The following is a 20568-nucleotide window of genomic DNA, read 5'->3' on the forward strand; positions in this document are numbered from 1 at the left end:
ATTTTTGGGAATTCTCCTCTCGGAAATTTGGGAACTCTCAGAAATTTGGGATTTTGGGGGATTCTCCTCTCGGAAATTTGGGAACTCTCAGAAATTTGGGATTTTGGGGGATTCTCCTCTCGGAAATTTGGGAAATTTCCACTCAGAAATTTGGGGATTTTGCACTCGGAATTCGGGATATGGGAATTCTCCTCTCAGAAATTTGGGAATTCTCCTCTCGGAAATTTGGGGAATTTTGGGAATTTTCCACATGGAAATTTTGGATTTGTGGGAACTCTCCTTTTGTAAATTTGGGAAATTTGGAGATTTTGGGAATTTTCCACTCAGAAATTTGGGGATTTTCCAACTCCGAAATTTGGGATTTTCGGGAACTCTCCTCTCGGAAATTTGGGAATTTTTGGGAATTCTCCTCTCGAAAATCTGGGAATTCTCCCCTTGGAAATCTGGGAATTTTTGGGAATTCTCCTCTTGGAAATTCGGGGATTTTGGGAATTCTGGGAATTCTCCTCTCGGAAATTCAGCAATTTGGGGATTTTGGGAATTCTGCTCTTGGGAAAGCTCCGGAAACTCCAGAATTTGTAAAAGAATAAAACAAAGGTGGGGGGGAATTTTGGGGCTTTTTTCCCTTTCTGGGGGAATTTTTGGGGCGGAACTTTTGGGATTTTGGGAACAAGCCCGGGAACGATCCCGGGAAATTCCGCTCCGGGGGGATTTGGGGGAAAAGGGGGGAAGGAGGCGGCTCCAGCTCCCGACCCCGGCGCTCCGAGGGATTCGGGATCTTCCCACGCTGATCCCGACCCGACCCCGATCCCGGGATTTTCCCTCTGTCCCGCCCCGACCCCGCAGGATTTGGGGTTTCTCATTCCCAACCCAATCCCGATGGATTTGGGGTTTCCTGTTCCCATCCCGCTGGATTTGGGGTTTCCTGCTCCCATCCCGATGGATTTGGGGTTTCTCATTCCCATTCCCACCCCGATCCTGATGGATTTGGGGTTTTCCCATCCCGACCCTGATGGATTTGGGGTTTCCCATTCCCAACCCGACCCCCATGGATTTGGGATTTTCCCATTCCCAACCCAATCCCGATGGATTTGGGGTTTTCCCATCACGATGGATTTGGGGTTTCTCATTCCCAACCCAATCCCGATGGATTTGGGGTTTTCCCAACCCAATCCTGATGGATTTGGGGTTTCCCATTCCCATCCCGATCCCGCTGGGCCTGGGGCTCTCCCCGATCCCAGAAAAGCTCCGGAATTCCCACATTTCCCGTATTTCCCACGTTTCCCGCTCCCGTCTCTCTCCAATTTCCCGTTCCTCTCTCTGGGGCCGATCCGCATTCCCGAATTTCCCATCTGGGGGTTGATCCCGCATTCCTGAATTTCCCGTTCCTCCCTCTGGGGCCGATCCCACATTCCCGAATTTCCCATCTGGGGGCCGATCCCGCATTCCCGAATTTCCCATCTGGGGGCTGATCCCGCATTCCCGAATTTCCCATCCCGCATTCCCGAATTCCCGCTGCTCTCCCCAGTCCCGGTTCCTGTTCTCGTTCCCGGTCCTGCTCCGATCCCGATCCCATTCCCGGTCCGATCCCGATCCCGTCCGTTCCTGATCCCGCTCCGTTCCCGGGATCCCGCTGCGCTCCCGTTCCCGTTCCCGATCCCGGTCCGATCCCGGTGTCCCGGTCCGATCTGCGCCTCCCGATCCCGGTGTTCCGTTCCGACCCCGGCGCGTTCCCGGCGCGCTCCCGGTGTCCCATTCTGATCCTGGCGTCGCGGGGCCGTTCCCGATCCCGCTCCCGGTGCGTTCCCGGCGTCCGTTCCCGGTGTCCCGATCTGCCCGGGCTCTCCCGCTCCCGGCGCGTTCCCGGCGCGTTCCCGGCGCGTTCCCGGTCTCCGTTCCCGTCTCCAGCCGCCGTCATCTGGTGCACGTCCGGGCGGCGCCGAGGCCGCCGTTGTGGCTGGGGGGGGGCAGGAGGGGCTCGGCGCGGCGCGGCGGCGTGGGGAAGGGCGATCCGGCGCCTCCCGGTGCCGGGGCCGGTGCCGGCGGCGGGGCGGCGGCGCCGCGCGGCTGCTGCAGGTTGAGGATGCTGTCGATGGCGCTCTGCAGGTGCTCGCTCAGCGAATCGTCCCGCGGGCTCTCGCTGCTGAACGACGCCGCGTCCACCTCGGCCGCCTCCGCCCGCCGCCGCTTGCCGGCCCACGGCGGCTCGGCCGCGCCGCCCTCCTCCTCCTCCTCCTCCTCCTCCTCCTCGTCCTCCTCGTCCTCCTCCTCGTCCTCCTCCTCCTCCTCCTCCTCCTCCTCCTCCTCCTCGCCGTCCGACGGCTCCTCCGGGGGCCCTTTCCCGGGCCGGATCCGCCCGGCGGATCCCGGGTCCCGGCGCAGCGCCGTGATCACCGGGCGGCGCTCCGAGCGCGGCGCCGCCGCCGCCGCCGGCGTGTCCCGGTGCTGGGGCATCTCCCGGTTCACCTCCCGGTTCGCCTCCCGGAGTTCTCGGTTGGCCTCCCGGTGCTGCCGGTTCAATTCCCGGTGCTCCCGGTTGATTTCCCGGTTGATCTCCCGGCCGATCTCCCGGTTGATCTCCCGCTGCTCCCGGTTGATCTCCCGGTTGATCTCCCGGTAGCTCTTCCTCAGCGGCAGCCGGCACGGAGCGGCTCCGACACCGCCGGCCTTGGGGAGCGTCGCCGTCGGCGCTTTCTTCTCCAGCGACCCGTTGAGCTGCGCCGCCAGCGCCGCGCCGGGGCCGGTGCCGGTGCCGGTGCCGGTTCCAGGCGGGATCCCCGGCGGATCCAGCGCCGTGTTGTGGATCACCTTGCTGAGCCCGGCCTCCTGCTTGATCTTCAGCTTGAGGCCGATGCGGCTCCGCGCCTCGTACGTCTTCATGGGCGGGCGGCTGCGCGACGGCAGCGCCTCCTCGGGGTCCCCTCCCCCCCGCGGGGGGTCCCCTCCCCCCCGCTGGGGGTCCCCTCCCCCCCGCTGGGGGTCCCCCAGCCAGGTGACGCTCGGGGAACCCCCCCCGTGCTTGATCAGCAGCTTGGGGGGCGCGGGAGGGGGAGGGGCGGGCGGGGGAGGGGCGGGGGAGGGCTGGGGGAGGGGCAGCGAGGAGGAGGAGGAGGAGGAGGAGGAGGAAGGGGGGAGGGGGTGGGAGCGGGAGGAGGAGGAGGAAGATGAGGAGGAGGAGGAGGAGGAGGAGGAGGAGACGTATTCGTCTGCAAGGCAAAGGAGGAGAAGGGTTAATTAGAGCTCATTTACATGTTGGTGATGGCAATTCGGCCACGCCCCTTTTCCCACGGGGTTCGTCTTGACCCTTGATTGACCCCTTTTAATTGGCCGCTAATTAACCTTTGATTGGCCCTTAATTAACCTTTGATTCACCCTCGGTGTTTTCATGGGACTTTGACACGTCCCAAATGCCAGGAATTCCACCCCCATTCCCACCGGGAATTCCACCCCAAACCCCGGGAATTCCACCCCAAACCCCGGGAACTCCATCCCGAATTCCAGGAATTCCATCCCAAACCCCGGGAATCCCACCCCAAACCCCAGGAATTCCATCCCAAATTCCAGGAATCCCACCCCAAACCCCGGTATTCCCTCCCCATTCCCGGTATCCCCATTCCTGGTATTCCTGGCATCCCCACCCCATTCCCGGTGTTCCCAGTATCCCCGTTCCCAGTATTCCCGGTGTTCCCGGTACCCCCGTTGGCCCCGCGCGCACCGGGCCGGTCCCGGGCCAGCTGCCGGTCGAGCGCCAGCGCCGTCTTCTCCTCCTGGATGAAGATCCGGTCGATCATCACCATCTCCGCCGAGGGGCTGGCGCGCTGCGGGCACGGCACGGGCTCGGCGCGGGGCCGGCGGATCCCGGGGGGATTGGGGGGATTTGGGGGGATTTGGGGGGATCTGGGGGGATTTGGGGGGAATCCGAGGGGATTTGGGGAATTTGGGGGGATCCAAAGGGATTTGGGGTGATCCCAGGGGGATCCATGAGGATCCAGGGGTGATCCCAGGGGGGATTTGGGGGGATCCCAGGGGGATTTGGGGAATTTGGGGGGATCCAGAGGCGATCCGGGGGTGATCCCAGGGGGGATCTGAAGGGATTTGGGGTGATCCAGGGGGATCCCTGAGGATCCAGGGGGATCCCGGGGGGGATTTGGGGAAATCCGGGGGGATCAGAGGGGGGATCTGTGAGGATCTGGGGGGGATCCCAGGGGTGATCCTGGGGGATTTGGGGCGATCCCAGGGGGGATCCCGAGGGATTTGGAGCAATCTGGGGGGCTCTGGGGGGATCCAGAGGGATCCCGGGAGGATCCAGGGGGATTTGGGGTGATCCCAGGTGGGATCTGTGGGGATCCGGGGGAATTTGGGGAGGATCCGGGAGGGGGATCCGAGGGGATATGGGGTGATCTCAGGGGGGATCCAGGGGGGATCCGGGGGAATTTGGGGGGATCTGGGGGTGATCCCAGGGGGGATCCGGGGGGATCTAGGGGAATTTGGGGAAATCCGGGGGGATCCGGGGGGATCCGGGGGGATTTGGGGAAATCCGGGGAAATCCGGGGGGATGCGGGGGGCCCCGGGGCTCACCCGCGACTCCTCGAGCAGCAGCAGCCGGTACTTGTTGAGCATGGCGCGGGTGCGGCGCAGGAGCTGCTCCGACACCGCCTCGAACTCCTCGTCCACTGCCGGGAGAAGCGGGAACGGTTTGGGAGCTGGGATTTGGGATTTGGGATTTCGGGAAGTGGGGGTGCGGGCTTTGCGGGGTGGGATTTGGGGGATTCGGGATTTGGGAATGAGGGAATGGGATTTGGGATATGGGATTTGGGAATGGGATATACCACGGCCCATCCCGACACCATTCGCAATATACCATGGCCTGTCCCAACACCGTATCGCGATATACCACAGCCTATCGCGATATACCACAGCCCATCCCAACGCCATATTGTGATATACCACGGCCTATCGCGATATACCACAGCCCATCCCGATGCCGTATCGCGATATACCATGGCCTGTCCCAGCACCGTATCACGATATACCATGCCCTGCCCTGACGCCGTATCGCGATATACCACAGGCTATCGCAATATACCACAGCCCATCCCGACGCCATATTGCGATATACCACAGCCCATCCCGATGCCGTATCGCGATACACCACATCCGTCCCCACGTACCGCGCTGGCAGTCGGCGCGGCCCGGCAGCACGCCCTGGTAGACGTGGTAGGGCAGCAGGCGGCGCAGCGCGTCCCCCAGCGAGCGGAACGGCGCGCGCAGCTCCGGGTGCAGCACCGCGCCCTGGTGCCGGTGCAGCTGCTCCAGCAGGCTGCCAACGAGACGGGGTTTGGGGTGAGAAACGGCAGGTTTGGGAAAAATTAACGTTTGGGGTGAGAAATGGCAAATTTGGGAAAAAAAACGGGTTCGGGGTGAGAAACGGCAAATTTGGGTAAAATCACCGCGCCCTGGTGCCGGTGCAGCTGCTCCAGCAGGCTGGCAATGAGATGGGTTTGGGGTGAGAAACGGCAAATTTGGGCAAAACTGAGGGAAATCAATGGGTTTGGGGTGAGAACCAATGGGTTTGGGCAAAAGATGGAAAAAAGTCCACATCTTTGGTTCAAACAGGGACAAAATTCCCCATTTGTGGCACAAACATGGACAAAAATCCCCATTTCTGCCAAAAACATGGACAGAATTCTCAATTTTTGGGACAAACCTGGCCAAATTCCCCATTTTTTTCACAAACATGGCCAAAATTCCCCATTTCTGCAAAAACATGGCCAAAATTCCCTTTTTTTCACAAACATGGCCAAAATTCCCCATTTTTGGCACAAACATGGCTGAATTCCCCATTTTTGGCACAAACATGGCCAAAATTCCCCATTTCTGCAAAAACATGGTCAAATTCCCCATTTTTTCACAAACATGGCAAAATTTCCCCATTTTTGGCACAAACATGGCCAAAATTCCCCATTTTTGGCAGAAATTCGGCCAAAATTCCCGGTTTTGGCACAGCCCTCCCCGCCCCGGCGGGAATCCCGGCGTTCCCGGCGCTCCCAGTGCTCCCAGTTCCTTACCAGGCCTCCTTACTGGGCTGCAGCAGCGGCGCCTTCGCCAGCGGCGCCTTCGGCTCCAGCTGCGGAGACAGCCCCGGGTTTGGGGTAAAAAACCGGGAATTTCAGCAATTCCCGTGTTTTGGGGTGAAATCCCACATTTTGGGGTGAAATCCCTGGGATTTTGGGGTGAATTCCCGGGATTATGGGGTGAAATCCCAGGTTTTGAGCTGCAATCTCAGATTTTAGGGTGAATTTCTGGGATTTTGGGGTGAATTCCCAGGTTTTGGGGTGAATTCCCGGGAATTTGGGCAATTCCCACATTTTGGGGAGAAATCCAGGAATTTGGGGTGAATCCCTGAGATTTTGGGGTGAATACCCAGGAATTTGGGCAATTCCCACATTTTGGGGGGAAATCCCTGGATTCGGGGTGAAATCCTGGGATTTTGGGCAATTCCCACATTTTGGGGTTAAATCCCAGAATTTGAGCTAAAATCTCAGATTTTTGGGTGAAATCCCAGATTTTGGGGCAAATTCCCAGGATTTTGGGACAATTCCCAGGATTTTGGGGTGAATTCCCAGGTTTTGGGTTCAATTCCCAGATTTTGGGGCGAATTCCCGGGATTTTGGGACTCACCGAGGGCGGGGCCTGGGGGCCCTTCCCCCCCCCCGAGGGTTGGGGGGGGCCCTTGATCCCGCCCGGCTTCGCCTGCGGAAAAACGGGAAAAAAAGTGGGAAAATGGGACAGAAATAAGAAAAAAAATGGAAAAAACTGGGAAAAATGGAAAAGAATAGGGAAAAAATAAGGGAAAAGTGGGGGGAAATAGGAAAGAATTTGGAAAAATGGAAAAAAATTGGGGAAAACAGGAAAAAATCAGGAAAAAATTGGGGAAAATGGGAAAGAAATGGGGCAAAATGGAAAAAAAATGGGGGAAATTGGGAAAACTGCAAAATTAACAGGAAATTGGGGAAAAACTGAATTAAATTGGGAAAAATTGAATTAAAGGGGAGAAAATGGAATTAAATTGGGAAAAATTGAGAATGAAAGTGGAAAACCTTGGAATTAAATTGGAAAAATAGAAATAAATTGGGGAAAACCTGAAATTAATGGGAAACATTAGAAATAAATTGGGAAAATGAAAACAAATTGGGAAAAACTGGGAATTAAAGGGGAAAACCTTGGGAATAAAGGGGGAAAATTGGAAATAAATTCAGAAAATAGAAACAAATTGGGAAAAATTGGAAATACAATGGGAAAAACTGTGATTAAAGTGGGAAAACCTGGAATTAAACTGGGAAAAACTGGGATTAAATTGGGAAAAATGGAAATAAATTGGGAAAAAGCGGGATGAGAGAGGGAAAAGGTCGGAAAGCGACGGAGCCGCGCTCACCTGGCCGGGCTGGGGGGGGAGGGGCGGCCCCACCTTGCCGGGAGCCGGCGCCGATTTCCCGCCGGGAACGGCGACGGCGACGGGGACGGCGACGGGAACGGGAACCGGGACGGCCCCGGCGGCGATGGGAACGGGAACGGCGCCGGCAACGGCGGCACCGGCGCTGCAGAACGGCTTCGGATCCGCCGCCGCCGCCGCCGTGGCACCTGCGGGAGAGGGAAACCGGGAATGGCACCGGGAAACCGGGAATGGCACCGGGAAATTGGGAATGGGAAACCGGGAATGGCACCGGGAAATTGGGAATGGGAAACCGGGAATGGGAAACCGGGAAATTGGGAATGGCACCGGGAATTCCACTGGGAAACCGGGAATGGCACCGGGAAATTGGGAATGGGAAACCGGGAATGGGAAACCGGGAAATTGGGAATGGGAAACCGGGAATGGGAAACTGGGAATGGCACCGGGAAACCGGGAATGGCACCGGGAATGGGGAATGGGAAACCGGGAATGGCACTGGGAATGGGGACACAGGAAACCAGGATTGGCACCGGGAACCTGGGAATGGGAAACTGGGAATGGCACCAGGAAACTGGGAATGGGAAACTGGGAATGGCACCAGGAAACTGGGAATGGGAAACCGGGAATGGCATCAGGAAACAAGGAATGGCACCAGGAATGGCACCTGGAATTCCATCGGGAAATTGGGAATGGGGACACGGGAATGGCACTGGGACTTCCACTGGGAAATTGGGAATGGCACCGGAGAACTGGGAATGGCACCGGGAATGGGGACACGGGAAATTGGGAATGGCACCGGAAAACTGGGAATGGCACCAGGAGTTCCATTGGGAATGGCACTGGGAATGGGGACACGGGAAATTGGGAACGGCAGCGCCGGGATTTCGGGATTTCGGGATTTCGGGATTTCGGGATTTTGGGATTCACCTGAGGCGGAGGCGCCGGCGGCTGCCAGGGCTGTGCCGGACGTTCCCGGAGCCGCCGACACCAGGACGGGCGCGGCCGGAGCCGGGAACGGCGCCGGGCTGGACGGGGGCGGCTTCGGCTGCAGGAGCAGCCCCTGGGGCACCTGCAAACCCCAAATCCCTCAGGAACGGCCCCAAAATCCCCAAACCCCGAAAAAACGGCCCCAAAAACCCCAAATCCTGAAAAAACGGCTCCCAAATCCCGAAAAAACAGCCCCAAAAACCCCAAATCCTGAAAAAACGGCCCCCAAATCCTGAAAAAACGGCCCCAAAAACCCCAAATCCTGAAAAAACAGCCCCAAAAATCCCAAATCCTGTCAGGAACAGCCCCAAAACCCCAAATCCGTCAGGAACGGCCCCAAAATCCCCAAACCCCGAAGAAACGGCCCCAAAAACCACAAATCCTGAAAAAAATGGCCCCCAAATCCCGAAAAAACAGCCCCAAAAACTCCAAATCCTGAAAAAACAGCCCCAAAAATCCCAAATCCTGTCAGGAATGGCCCCAAAACCCCAAATCCGTCAGGAACGGCCCCAAAATCCCCAAGAAACGGCCCCAACAACCCCAAATCCTGAAAAAACAGCCCCAAAAACCCCAAATCCATCAGGAATGAACCCAAAACCCCAAATCCAGCGGGATCCAAACCCCAAATCTCCCAAAAATCCCAAATCCCAGAGATTTGGGGAATTCCTGCTGGGAATTTCAAGAATTCTGCCAGGATTTTTGGGATTTCCACTTGGATTTTTGGGATTTCCCAAGAATTCCACCAGGATTTCTGGGAATTTCCTGCTGGAAGTGCTTGGGGTTGTTTGAAATATTTGGGATTTTTGGGATTTCCCAGGAATTTCTGGGAATCCCAGGAATTCCCTGCTGGAAGCTCTGAGGGATGATTGGAATATCTGGAATTTCCCAGGAATTCCCGGGAATTCCCTGCCGGAAGCGCATGTATGAAATATTTGGGATTTTTTTGGACTTCCACTGGGATGTTTGGGATTTCCCAAGAATTCCACCGGGATTTCTGGGAATTTCCAGGATTTCCCTGCTGGAAGCGCTGGGGAACGTGTGAAATATTTGGGATTTCCCAGGAATTTTGGGAATTCCGTGAATTTCCTGCTGGAAGCACTCATGATGGTTGGGAATATTTGGAATTTCCCAGGAATTTCCCAGGAATTTCAGGAATTCTGGGAATTACCTGCTGGAAGTGCTCAGGAACGTTTGAAATATTTGGGATTTCCCGGGAATTCCGCCGGGATTTTTGGGATTTCCCGGGAATTACCCGCTGGAAGCGCTCAGGGATTTCTGGGAATATTGGGGATTTCCCAGGAATCTCCAGGAATTCTGCTGGGATTTCCGTGCTGTAAGTGCTCAGGGACGGCTGGGAACACCTGTCGGGGATTTCCCGGGAATTCCCGGGAATTACCTGCTGGAAGCGCTCGGGGCCGGCCTTGGGCGGGGCCGGGAACGGCGCCGGGATCAGGGGGAAGCTCCGGGGATGCTCCGGGGGCAGCAGCGGCAGCGGGAAGGGCTGGGGGGGCTGGGGGGGCGGCGGGGGCTGGGAAATTTGGGAATGTTGGGGAATTTGGGAATGCGGGGAGTGCTGGGAATGCTCCGGGAACAGCCCCGGCGGCGGCTCCGGCCGCGGCGGCTCCGAGGGCGGCCGGGACAGCGGCCGGGAGGGCGGCCGGGAGGGCGGCCGGGAAGGGATTTGGGAGGAAATTTGGGAAGGAATTTGGGAAGGAATCTGGGGAATTTGGGAAATTTGGGAAATCGGGGCCGGGGGCTCCCCCGGGGACGCTCCCGGGAGCTTCGGCTGCAACAGAGAAGGAAGAGGAAGAGCTCGGTTAGTGCGGGCGGGAGGGAGAAGCGGGGCTGGGATCCCCCAAAATCCCCGGATTTGGCCCCAAATCCGCCCCGTGGGAATTCGGGAATTTCCTCCCGGGGAAACTCTCGGGAAGGGCCCTGAGCCGCTCCCAGATCCCAAATCCGGCCCAGTTCTGCCTTTGGGGAAGGAGGGAGAGGGGGAAACTGAGGCAGGATCCATCAAAGCGGCTCCGGGAGAGAAACATCCCGGGAAAAACAACCCTGGAACCTCAATCCTGCCCCAAATCCCAATTTTAAATCATTTTTGGGAGGCAAGAACGGGAAAAATCCACCCAAAAGTGGCTCCAGGACCCCAGTTCTGCCCCAAATCCAAATTTTAAATAATTTTTGGGAAGCGGGAATGGGAAAAATCCACCCAAAAGTGGCTCCAGGAGTGGAACATTCCAGAAAAAACGACCCCAGGGATCCCCCAGCCCCCCAAATTCCCATTCCCGAGGAATTTCAGGAAGCAGGAGGAGGAAAAATCCCCCAGGAATGGCAAAAATCCTTCATTCCCCCCCAAAAACTTCCTGTTCCTGGATTTGAATCCCTGATTTTGATCCCTGGATTTTGAATTCCTGAATTTCAAATCCCTGGATTTTAAATCCCTGGATTTGGAATCCCTGGATCTTAATCCCTGGATTTTGAACCCTGGATTTTGAATTCCTGGATTTTCAATCCCTGGATTTTCACACCAATCCCAGGGGTGGATCCGCTGTCCCTCCCCCCCAGATTCCCGGGGATCCCGAGGATTTGGGGGAATTCCGGGATTTTGGGGCGCGGCAGCGTCGGGGGTTAGTGAGCGCCAAGCGAGCGGGGCAAGGGCTGGGAATTCCGGGAATTCTGGAGGGAAACCAGGGCAAAAAGGGCTGGGAATTCCGGGAATTCTGGGGGGAAACCAGGGCAAAAAGGGCTGGGAATTCCGGGAATTCCAGAGGAACTCGGGGTGGATCCGGTGGGAAAAGCAGATCCAGGCGCGACCCGGGGGAATCGGGGCCGGGATCTGCTCCCAGATCCCGAATTTCCACCCCCGGATCCCGAATTTCTACCCCTGGATCCCGAATTTTCAAGCCTGGATCCTGATTTTCCATTGCTGGATCCCATTTTCCGTAACTGGATCCCAATTTTCCAGTGGCTGGATCTTATTTCTCCCAGCCTGGATCCCAATTTCCATCCCTGGATCCCATTTCCCCCAGCCTGGATCCCATTTTCCATCCAAGCCTGGATCCCAACTTTCCATCCCTGGACCCCAATTTTCTACCCCTGGATCCCATTTTTCCATCCCTGGATCCCAATTTCCATGTCTGGATCCCGTTTTTCCATGACTAGCTCCCATTTTTCCAAGCCTGGATCCCAATTTTCCAAGCTTGGATCCCAATTTCCATCTCTGGATCCCAATTTTCCAAGCTTGGATCCCAAATTTCCATCCGTGGATCCCATTTTCCATCCGTGGATCCCAATTTTCCAAGCTTGGATCCCAATTTTCCAAGGCTGGATCCCAATTTTCCATCCCTGGATCCCATTTTTCCAAGCCCGGATCCCGATTTCCCACCGCTGCATCCCGATTCTCCAACTCCCCAAATCCCAGCACCCCAAATCCCGGCATTCCCGGCATTCCCGGTCCCTCACCTGCTGCAGGAACATGGGCACGGCCTCCTGGCCCAGCACCGGCGTCGCCGCCGCCGCCGCCGTTCCCAGCAGGATCTTCTCGGGGCTCCCGGCCAAGCCGGGGCTGGGCTGGGCCGGCACCGGCGCCGCCGGCGGCTGCGCGGCACCGCCCGAGCCGGGCTCGGCGCCGGGGCTGCCGGCGGCCGCGGGGATGCCGACGGCGGCGGCGGCGGCGCCGAGCCCCTCGCCGGCGTTGAGCATGGCCACCGGGCTGGCCAGCGTCACGCCCTGGATCACCGTGGGCGCCGGCGCCGGCGCCGCCGAGCCGGGGCTGGGCAGGGGCCCGGCCAGCGACACCGGCATCTGGAAGAGCGCCGGCGGCGCCACCTGGCCCGGCTGCAGCTGGATGGGCGCCGCCGACAGGATGTGCGCCGCGCCCGCCGCGCCCGGCGACGCCAGCACCGGGCCCAGGTTGAGCTGCCCCGCCAGGTTCTGGTTGAGCAGCTGCGCCGGCAGCGCCGGGTTGGCCAGCAGCTGCGCGCCGGCGCCCTGGCCGGCGATGATGTGCGCCTGGCCCGCGCCCGGCAGCAGCTGGCCGCCCACGTTGGCCGGCAGCGCCGAGAGCGGCTGCGGCAGCGGCACGGCCGAGGCGCCGGGCAGCAGGAACTGGTTCTGGCCCTGGAAGGGCTGCGCCGGGATGACGATGGAGCCGCCCTGGTTGAGCACGTGCACGCTCATGGACTTGCCCAGCGCCGGCGGCTGCGGCGGCGGCGGCTTGAAGACGTTGGGCGGGAAGCCTTGGAGCACCACGTTGGGCGCGGCCTTGCCGGCCATGAAGGCCAAGTTCTGCTGCGCCTTGGCCGGCGCCTCGCCGGGCAGCGCCAGCGCGCCGCCGGGCGCGAAGGGCTTGGGCGTGATCTGGTAGAGCTTCTGCTGCAGCACGCCGGGCGGCTTGGGCTGGATGGGCGTGGGCGTGCGGTGGATGATGACGTTGGGCGCCGGCACCAAGGAGCCGCCCGGCCCCGAGGCCACCGTCAGCGGCTGCGCCGACGCCGCCGACACGCCGCCGAACACCGAGCCGCCGTTCAGCGCCGTGGTGGCCACGGCCGCCGGGAGGCTCTTCTGGATGACCAAACCGGCTCCTTGCGCCGCCGCCGCCGCGTCGGGCTGCGCGATGTAACCGCCCACGGCCGCCACGGGCGCCGGCTTGGCCAGCAGCTGCGGCGCCGCCGGCTGGTTGATGGCCATCACCTGCTGGCCCACCACCTGGATGGGGCCCAGCCCCAGCGCGCCGCCGGGGCTGCCGTTGGGCAGGCCGGGCAGGTTGGGCAGCGGCTGGATGGTGACGTTGCCCAGCCCCACCTGCTGCAGGAAGGGCTGCACGCTGATGGCTTTGTTGACCACGTCCGGCGGTTGCACCAAGGCCTGCGGCGCCAGCACGGCGGGAGGCTGCAGCCCCAGCAGGTCGGCGGCGCCGCCGGGGAAGATCTGCGGCGCGCCGTCGGCCGCCTGCACCACCGGCTGCAGCGCCGGCAGCTGGAAGGAGCCCAGGTCCAGCTCGGCCTCGGCCTCCAGCGTCTGCTCGGTGATGTTGGCCTCCTGCAGGCTCTGCTGGAGGATGTCGCACGGCTGCTCGGCGCCCGCGCCGGCGCCGCCCGGCGAGCCCAGGATGTCATCCTCCAGGAAGTCCAGGTCCACGCCGGCCGCCGGCTGGCTGGGCTCGGCGCTCAGGGGGTTCCCGGCTGCCTCCTGCCCGTGGAGCTGCGGTGACGGCAACGGGGACCGAGTCAGGGGATGGTGGGGGGGTGGGGGGTCAGACAGGTTTGGGGGAACCAAAGGAGCTCAATGGAACCCAACAGAACCCAACAGAACCCGATGGAACCCAACAGAACGCAACAGAACCTAATGGAGCTCAACAGAACCCAACAGAACCCAATGGAACCCAACAGAACCCAATGGAACCCAAGGGAGCTCAATGGAACCCAACGGAACCCAAGGGAGCTCAATAGCACCCAATGGAACCCAACAGAACCCAAGAGAGCCCAACGGAACCAATCAGAACTCAATGGAGCTCAATGGAACTCAATGGAGCCCAACGGAACCCAACGGAACCCAACGAAACCCAACGGAACCCAACGAAACCCAATGGAGCTCAACAGAACCCATTGGAACCCAATGGAACTCAATGGAGCCCAACGGAACCCAATGGAAATCAATGGGATCCAACGGAGCTCAGTGGAACCCAAGGGAGCTCAACGGGATCCAAGAGAACCCAACGGAACCCAACGGAATCCAACGGAACCCAACCAGAGCCGACAAAACCCAACGGAACCAAACGGGATCCAACGGGGGCTCAGTGGAGCCAAGGAACCCAAGGGAACCCAAGGGAACCCAAGGGGATCCACCAAGACCCAATGGAACCCAACAGGACCAAAGGTAAAAAAACGGGAAAAAGCACGGGGAAAAAATGAGAAAAAACGGGAAAAAGAATGGGAAAAAAAGACAACAACAACAAAAAAAAAAGATGGCAAAAAAACCCGAAAAAACAATGCGGAAAAAACCAGAAAAACAACAGAAAAAGTAGGAAAAAATGAGATTAAAATGGGAAAAAAACATGCAAAAAATACGGGGAAAACTACCCAATAAAATTAAAAAAAAAAAGGGAAAAATAGCGAGAAAATTGGGATAAAATGGGACACAGAGTGAGAAAAAGTGAGAAAAGCAATGAGAAAAAGAAAAGGAAAAATGAGAAAAAGGATGGAAAAAAGAATCAGAAAAATTCAGACAGAAAAATGGGGAAAATAAAAGGAAAAAGTGAGAAAAATAAAAGGAAAAAATGGGGAAAAGAATAGGGAATAAGAATGGGAAAAAGAATAGGAAAATGAATAGGAAAAATGGGATGAGAAAAAGAATGGGAAAAAAATGGGAAAAATGGGAAAAAGAATGGGAAAAATGGGAAGTCAGAAAAAACAATGGGAAGAAAAATAGGAAAAATAATGTGAAAAACGCCAGGAAAAATGCGATTTTTCTCCTGCTGAGGGAATTTTGAGGCGCTTTTCCCACTTTTCCCAAGTCCCAGTTCCCAGCCCGGCAATCCGGGAATCGCGGAAGGTTCCGGAACTCACCGCGGCTCCCTCGAAGAAGGCGCTGGCGGCGTCGCCCGAGTGCTCCAGGAGGTCGTCGCTGTCGATCTGCAACGGGAAGAGTCCGCCAAAATTTGGGGAAAAATGGGGGAAAATGGGGAAAATGGGGAAAAAATGGGGAAAAATGGGGAAAATGGGGAAAAAATGGGGGGAAATGGGGGAAAAATGGGAAATAAGGGGGGGAAATGGGGAAAAAGGGGGTGGAAATGGGAAATAAGAGGGGGAAAATGAGGGGAAATGGGAAATTATGGGGGGAAATGGGGAAATAATGGGAGAAATGAGGGAAAAGGTGGGGGAATGGGGAAATTATGGAGGAAATAATGGGGGAAATGGGGGAAAAAGGGGGAAATAATGGGAAAAAATGGGGGGAAAAGGGGGAAATAATGGGGAAATAATGGGGGAAATGGGGGGGAAAAGGGGGAAATAATGGGGAAATGGGGAAAATGGGGGGAAAAGGGGGAAATAATGGGGGAAATTGGGATTTTTGGGCTCTCACCTTCTCGGATCCATGGAGGAAATCGTTCAGGGCCTGCGGATCGCTGCCAGAGGAGGGAAAGGAGGGTCAGGGAGGGAAATCTGGGAAAAGCCGGGAAAATCCCGGAGATCCCGCGGCCCTCGGGCCCAAATTCCCGGATTTTGGGGCCATTTTCCTCCTGTTTTGGGGCATTTCCCACCCTTTTTTTTGTCCATTTCCTGCCTTTTTTTGGAACCATTTCCCACCTTTTTTGATTAATTTTCCTCCTTTTTTGGGCCATTTCCCACCCATTTTTTTTAACCATTTCCCGTCTTTTTTTTTTTTTTTAATTTCCGGCTTTTTTGGGCCATTTCCCGGGAATTTCCCGGGAATGTTCCGGACTCACCAGATGACGTCTAACAGGCACCGCCCGTCCTCATCGTCCATGTCCCCTGCAACGAGAGGCGGTGTCACCCCCGAATTCCCAAAAATTCCCCAAATTCCCCAAAATTCCCAGATCCGGGGTCCTTTTCTCGCTCTGTTCCAGGGAAAACCCCAGGGGAAATCCCAACATTTGCATTTTTGGTGGGATTTTGGAGGGACTCCATCCCAAAATTCTCATTTCTGATGGGATTTTTGGGGTGAATCCCAGGGAAAATCCAGGGAAAATCCCCAAATTCTCATTTTTGATGGGAATCCTGGGAAAAACCTGGGGGAAATCCCAACATTCTCTTTTTTGACGTGGTTTTGGAGGAAATTGATCAAAAAATTCTCTTTTTTGATGAGATTTTTGGGGAAAAGAGGCGAATTTATCCCAAAATTCTTATTTTGGAAGTGACTATGGGGGTGGAAATCCCAAAATTCTCATTTTTGCTGCAGTTCGGGGTTAATCCATCCCAAAATTTGTATTTTGGATGCGATTTTGGAGGGAATCCATCCCCAATTCTCTTTTTTGCTGTTTTTTTGGGGGGAATTTTGAGGGAAAAGGAGACTTAATCCTGAAATTCTCATTTTTGCCCAGTTTTGGGAGGAATCCATCCCAGAATTCGCATTTTTCATGAGAATTTGGGTGGAATTTGGGAAAAAATGGAGGGGGGGGGGGAATCGATCCCAAAATTCCTTCAAGGATTTATCCCAAAAAAACCCCTCAGGGAACGGATTTCTCCTTATCCATGTCCTCCCCAAATTCCCAAATTCCCCAAAATCTCGTGAATTCTCCGGAAATTTGGGAATTCCGGGGGAATTCCTGGGATTACATCGGGTTTGGGGTGGAATTCCCCCGGAATTCCCAGCCAGGATCCCAAAATTCCCACGGAGAAGGGAATTACTCCGGGATACTCCCGAGATACTCGAGGCTTGAGCTCCGATCTCTTACTCAGGGGATGCTCCAGGACCTGGGACCCAGGGATACTCCAGGGATACTCCGGGGATACTCCGGGGATATTCCAGGGATATTCCGGGGATACTCCGGGGATACTCCGGGGATATTCCAGGGATATTCCAGGGTTATTCCAGGGATACACCGGGGATACTCCAGGGATACTCCAGGGATACTCCAGGGATATTTTAGGGATATTCCAGGGATACTCCGGGGATACTCCAGGGATACTCTGGGGTTACTCCGGGGATATTCCAGGGATATTCCAGGGATATTCCGGGGATATTTTAGGGATACTCCGGGGACATTCCAGGGATACTCCAGGGATATTCCAGGGATATTTTAGGGACATTCCAGGGATACTCCAGGGATACTCAGGGGTTACTCCAGGGATATTCCAGGGTTACTCCGGGGATATTCCAGGGATATTCCAGGGATATTTTAGAGATATTCCAGGGACATTCCAGGGATATTCCAGGGATACTCCGGGGATACTCTGGGGTTACTCCGGGGATATTCCAGGGTTATTCCAGGGTTAAACCAGGGATATTCCAGGGATACTCCAGGGTTACACCGGGGATACTCCAGGACTCAGCTCCAGCTGCACCTCAGTTTCCCCAGAATTCCCAAAAATCCCAAAATAAAAAGCCCCAAAAGGCCCCGGGATTGGGAATTCCCAAAAAAACCTCGGCATTCCCAGAATCCCTGGAATGCTCAAAATTCCCAAAGAAAGCCCCAGAATTCCCCAAATTCCTGGAATTCCTGAAATCCCCAGAACTGTCAAATTCCTGGAATTCCCAAAATTCCTTGAATTGCCAAAATTCCTGGAACGGCCAAAATTCCAGAAGTGCCAAAATTGCTGGGCTTGCACAAAATTCCCAAACCCCCTGGAATTCCCAAAAATTCCTGGAATTCCCAAAAACAACCCTGGAATTACCAAAATTCCCAGAAATGCCAAAATTCCAGAATCGCCAAAATTCCTGGAATTCCCGAACACCCTCGGAATTCCCAAAACAGCCCCGGAATGAAAAATTCCTGGAATTCCCCAAATTCCCGGAATTCCACAGAGAGCCCGGCGGGGGAGGAAGAGCAGGAGAAGAGGAAGAGGAGGAAGAGGAGGGAAAGGAGGAAGAGGAAGAAGAGGAAGAAGAGGAGGAAGAGGAGGGAGGGGAGGAAGAGGAGAAGGAGAAGAGGAGGAGAAAGAAGAGAAGGGGAGGAAGAGCAGGAAAAAATGAAGAGGAGGAAGAGGAAGAAAAGGAAGAGGAGGAAGAGCAGGAGAAGAGGAGGAAGAGAAGGAAGAAGAGGAAAAGGAGGAAGAGGAGGAGGAGGAAGAGCGGGTGAGGAGAAAGAGCAGTAAGGGGAGGAAGAGCAGGACAAGATGAAGAGGAGGAGGAAGAAGAGAAGGGGAGGAAGAGCAGGAGAAGAGGAAGAGAAGAAAGTGGAAGAGGAGGAAGAGGAGGAAGGGGAGGAAGAGCAGGAGAAGAAGAAGAAAAGGAGAAGAGAAGGAAGAAGAGGAAGAGGAAAAGCAGGAAGAGGAGGAAGAGCAAGAGGAGGAAGAGGAGAAGGAAATGAAGAGGAGGAAAAGTGGGAGGAAGAGCAGGAGGAAGAGGTGGGGGAGGAAGGCCACAGAGCCCCAGCCCAGCTCCTTCCCAGAGCCCTGAGGAGGAGGAGGAAGGGGAGGAAGGGGAGGAAGGGGAGGAAGAGGAGGGGACCCAGAGGCTGAGCAGGAGGAGGAGGAAGAGGCAGAGGAAGATGAGGAGGAAGAGCAGAGGAGGATGAGGAAGATGAGGATGAGGAGAACAGAAGAGGAAGAGGAGGAAGAGCAGCAGAGGGAAGATGAGGATGAGGAGGAGGAAGAGGCTGAAGAGCAGAGAACGAAGAAGGAGCAGAGGAGGAAGAGGAGGCAGAGCCGGAGGAGGAAGAGGAGGAAGAGGAGGTGGCCGAGGCCGAAGGCCCCACCCCGCGCTGCCCCCTCAGCCCGGGCCCCTTCGGGTCCATTCGGGCCCGCTCGGAACCGCTCGGGGCCCTCAGCCCCGCTCAAACCCGTTCGGACCCGCTCGGGCCCTTTTGGAACCATTCAGGTCCATTCGGGCCTTTTCGGAACCGCTCGGGCCCCGCTAAAACCCGCTCGGAACCGCTCGGGCCCTTTCGGAACCGCTCGGACCCGCTCGGGGCCCTCAGCCCTGCTCGGAACCGCTCGGACCCGCTCGGGCCCTTTCGGAACCGTTCAGATCCATTCGGGCCCACTCGGAACCGCTCGGGCCCCGCTCGGAACCGTTCGGGCCCCGCTAAAACCCGCTCGGACCCGCTCGGGCCCCTCAGCCCCGTTCGGGCTTTTTCGGAACCGCTCGGAACCGTTCGGGCCCAGCTCAAACCCGCTCGGGCCCCTCAGCCCCCCTCAGCCCCGTTCGGGCTTTTTCGGAACCGCTCGGCGGGGGAGGGGCCCCGCCCCCCTTCACCCCCCCGCCCCCCTCTCCCCCCCCCTTCCCCGCCTTTCCCGGGCCCCGGGGGCGCGCGCTGATGGGGGGGGGGGGGGTTGGCGGCGGGTCCCCCCCCCCGCGGGGTTTCCCGGTGGCGGGGGGAAGGGCGCGGCCGCGCTGTCGCCGCCGCTGTCGCGACAGGGCGGCGATGTCGGGGCCGGGCGGCGCTTTTTGTGCGCCGGGACTCACCGTGAGGCCTGAGCGGCGCCCGCCGCGGGGTCTCCCAGGCGCCCCCGCACGGGCGCCGCCGCCAGGACCCCGCCGGGGCCCCGCCGCTTAGGGGTTCGCGGCGCTGCCTGATCGCGGCCGCCGCTCCCACCGAGCCCGAACCGGGCACCGGAGGGGGGAAAGGGGGTACGGGGGGGGTTCCACGGGATCTCCCCGCTTCTCCCGTGACCCCCCCGAGAAAAAAACGGGGAGGGATTCATTAGCATAAACCGCGCCCCCGGACAGGCATTAGAATAGACACGCCCCCCGCGCTGGCGCCTCAGCGGCCAAGCCCCCCCCAGAGGGACCTCTTATTAGCATAAACCACGCCCAGAGCACTTATATTAGCATAAACCACACCCATACCGCTTATATTAGCATAAACCACGCCCAGAACACTTCTATTAGCATAAACCACACCCAGAACGCTGCTATTAGCATAAACCACGCCCAGAACGCTGCTATTAGCATAAACCACTCCCAGAACGCTGCTATTAGCATAAACCACGCCCAGAACACTTTCTATTAGCATAAACCACTCCCAGAACGCTGCTATTAGCATAAACCACGCCCAGAACACTTTCTATTATCATAAACCTGCCCATATCGCTGGTATTAGCATAGACCATGCCCAGAACGCTTTTATTAGCATAAACCTCTCCCAGAATAATGTTATTAGCATAAACCACGCCCAGAATGCTCTCTATTAACATAAACCATGCCATAACACGTTCTATTAGCATAAACCACGCCCAGAACACGGTCTATTACCATAAACCACGCTCAGATCGCTTCTATTAGCATAAACCCCTCCCAGTTAGGTGCTATTAGCATATACCACGCCCAGAACGCTGTTTATTAGCATAAACCACGCCCCGAGGCGCAGCCCACCAGCCCTGGCGCTCTTATTACCATAAACCACGCCCCACCCTGCCCCCACGCGCTGTAAATTACCATAAACCCCGCCCACAACCCGCTGCCCTGAGGCGCATCCTAATTTGCATAAATCACGCCCATATTGG

General features: G+C 57.1%; 1 protein-coding gene across 3 annotated transcripts; it reads right to left on the reverse strand.

Moving 5' to 3' along the window:
- Positions 1-1769: 1769 nt before the first annotated feature.
- On the reverse strand, positions 1770-19794 carry BICRA (BRD4 interacting chromatin remodeling complex associated protein). Of its 3 annotated transcripts, none has more exons than XM_072920894.1 (14): positions 19529-19794; positions 15888-15933; positions 15524-15566; positions 15010-15075; positions 11906-13645; positions 9837-10226; positions 8381-8522; positions 7436-7641; positions 6682-6753; positions 6069-6127; positions 5172-5320; positions 4579-4673; positions 3716-3818; positions 1770-3206 (listed from the first exon to the last, which is right to left on the reverse strand). In XM_072920894.1, exons 2-14 carry the CDS (start codon positions 15926-15928, stop codon positions 1915-1917), a joined length of 4398 nt encoding a protein of 1465 aa, XP_072776995.1. In that variant the 5' UTR covers positions 15929-15933; positions 19529-19794; the 3' UTR covers positions 1770-1914. The 3 variants fall into 3 exon arrangements, with proteins under 3 accessions (XP_072776995.1, XP_072776996.1, XP_072776997.1); XM_072920895.1 differs by lacking the exon at positions 19529-19794 and adding an exon at positions 16857-16913; XM_072920896.1 differs by lacking the exons at positions 9837-10226; positions 19529-19794 and having other exon boundaries at positions 15888-16948.
- Between the last annotated feature and the right edge of the window lie 774 nt (positions 19795-20568).

This window comes from Taeniopygia guttata, chromosome 34 (genome assembly GCF_048771995.1).
Source record: "Taeniopygia guttata chromosome 34, bTaeGut7.mat, whole genome shotgun sequence".
Classification (NCBI taxonomy): domain Eukaryota; kingdom Metazoa; phylum Chordata; class Aves; order Passeriformes; family Estrildidae; genus Taeniopygia; species Taeniopygia guttata.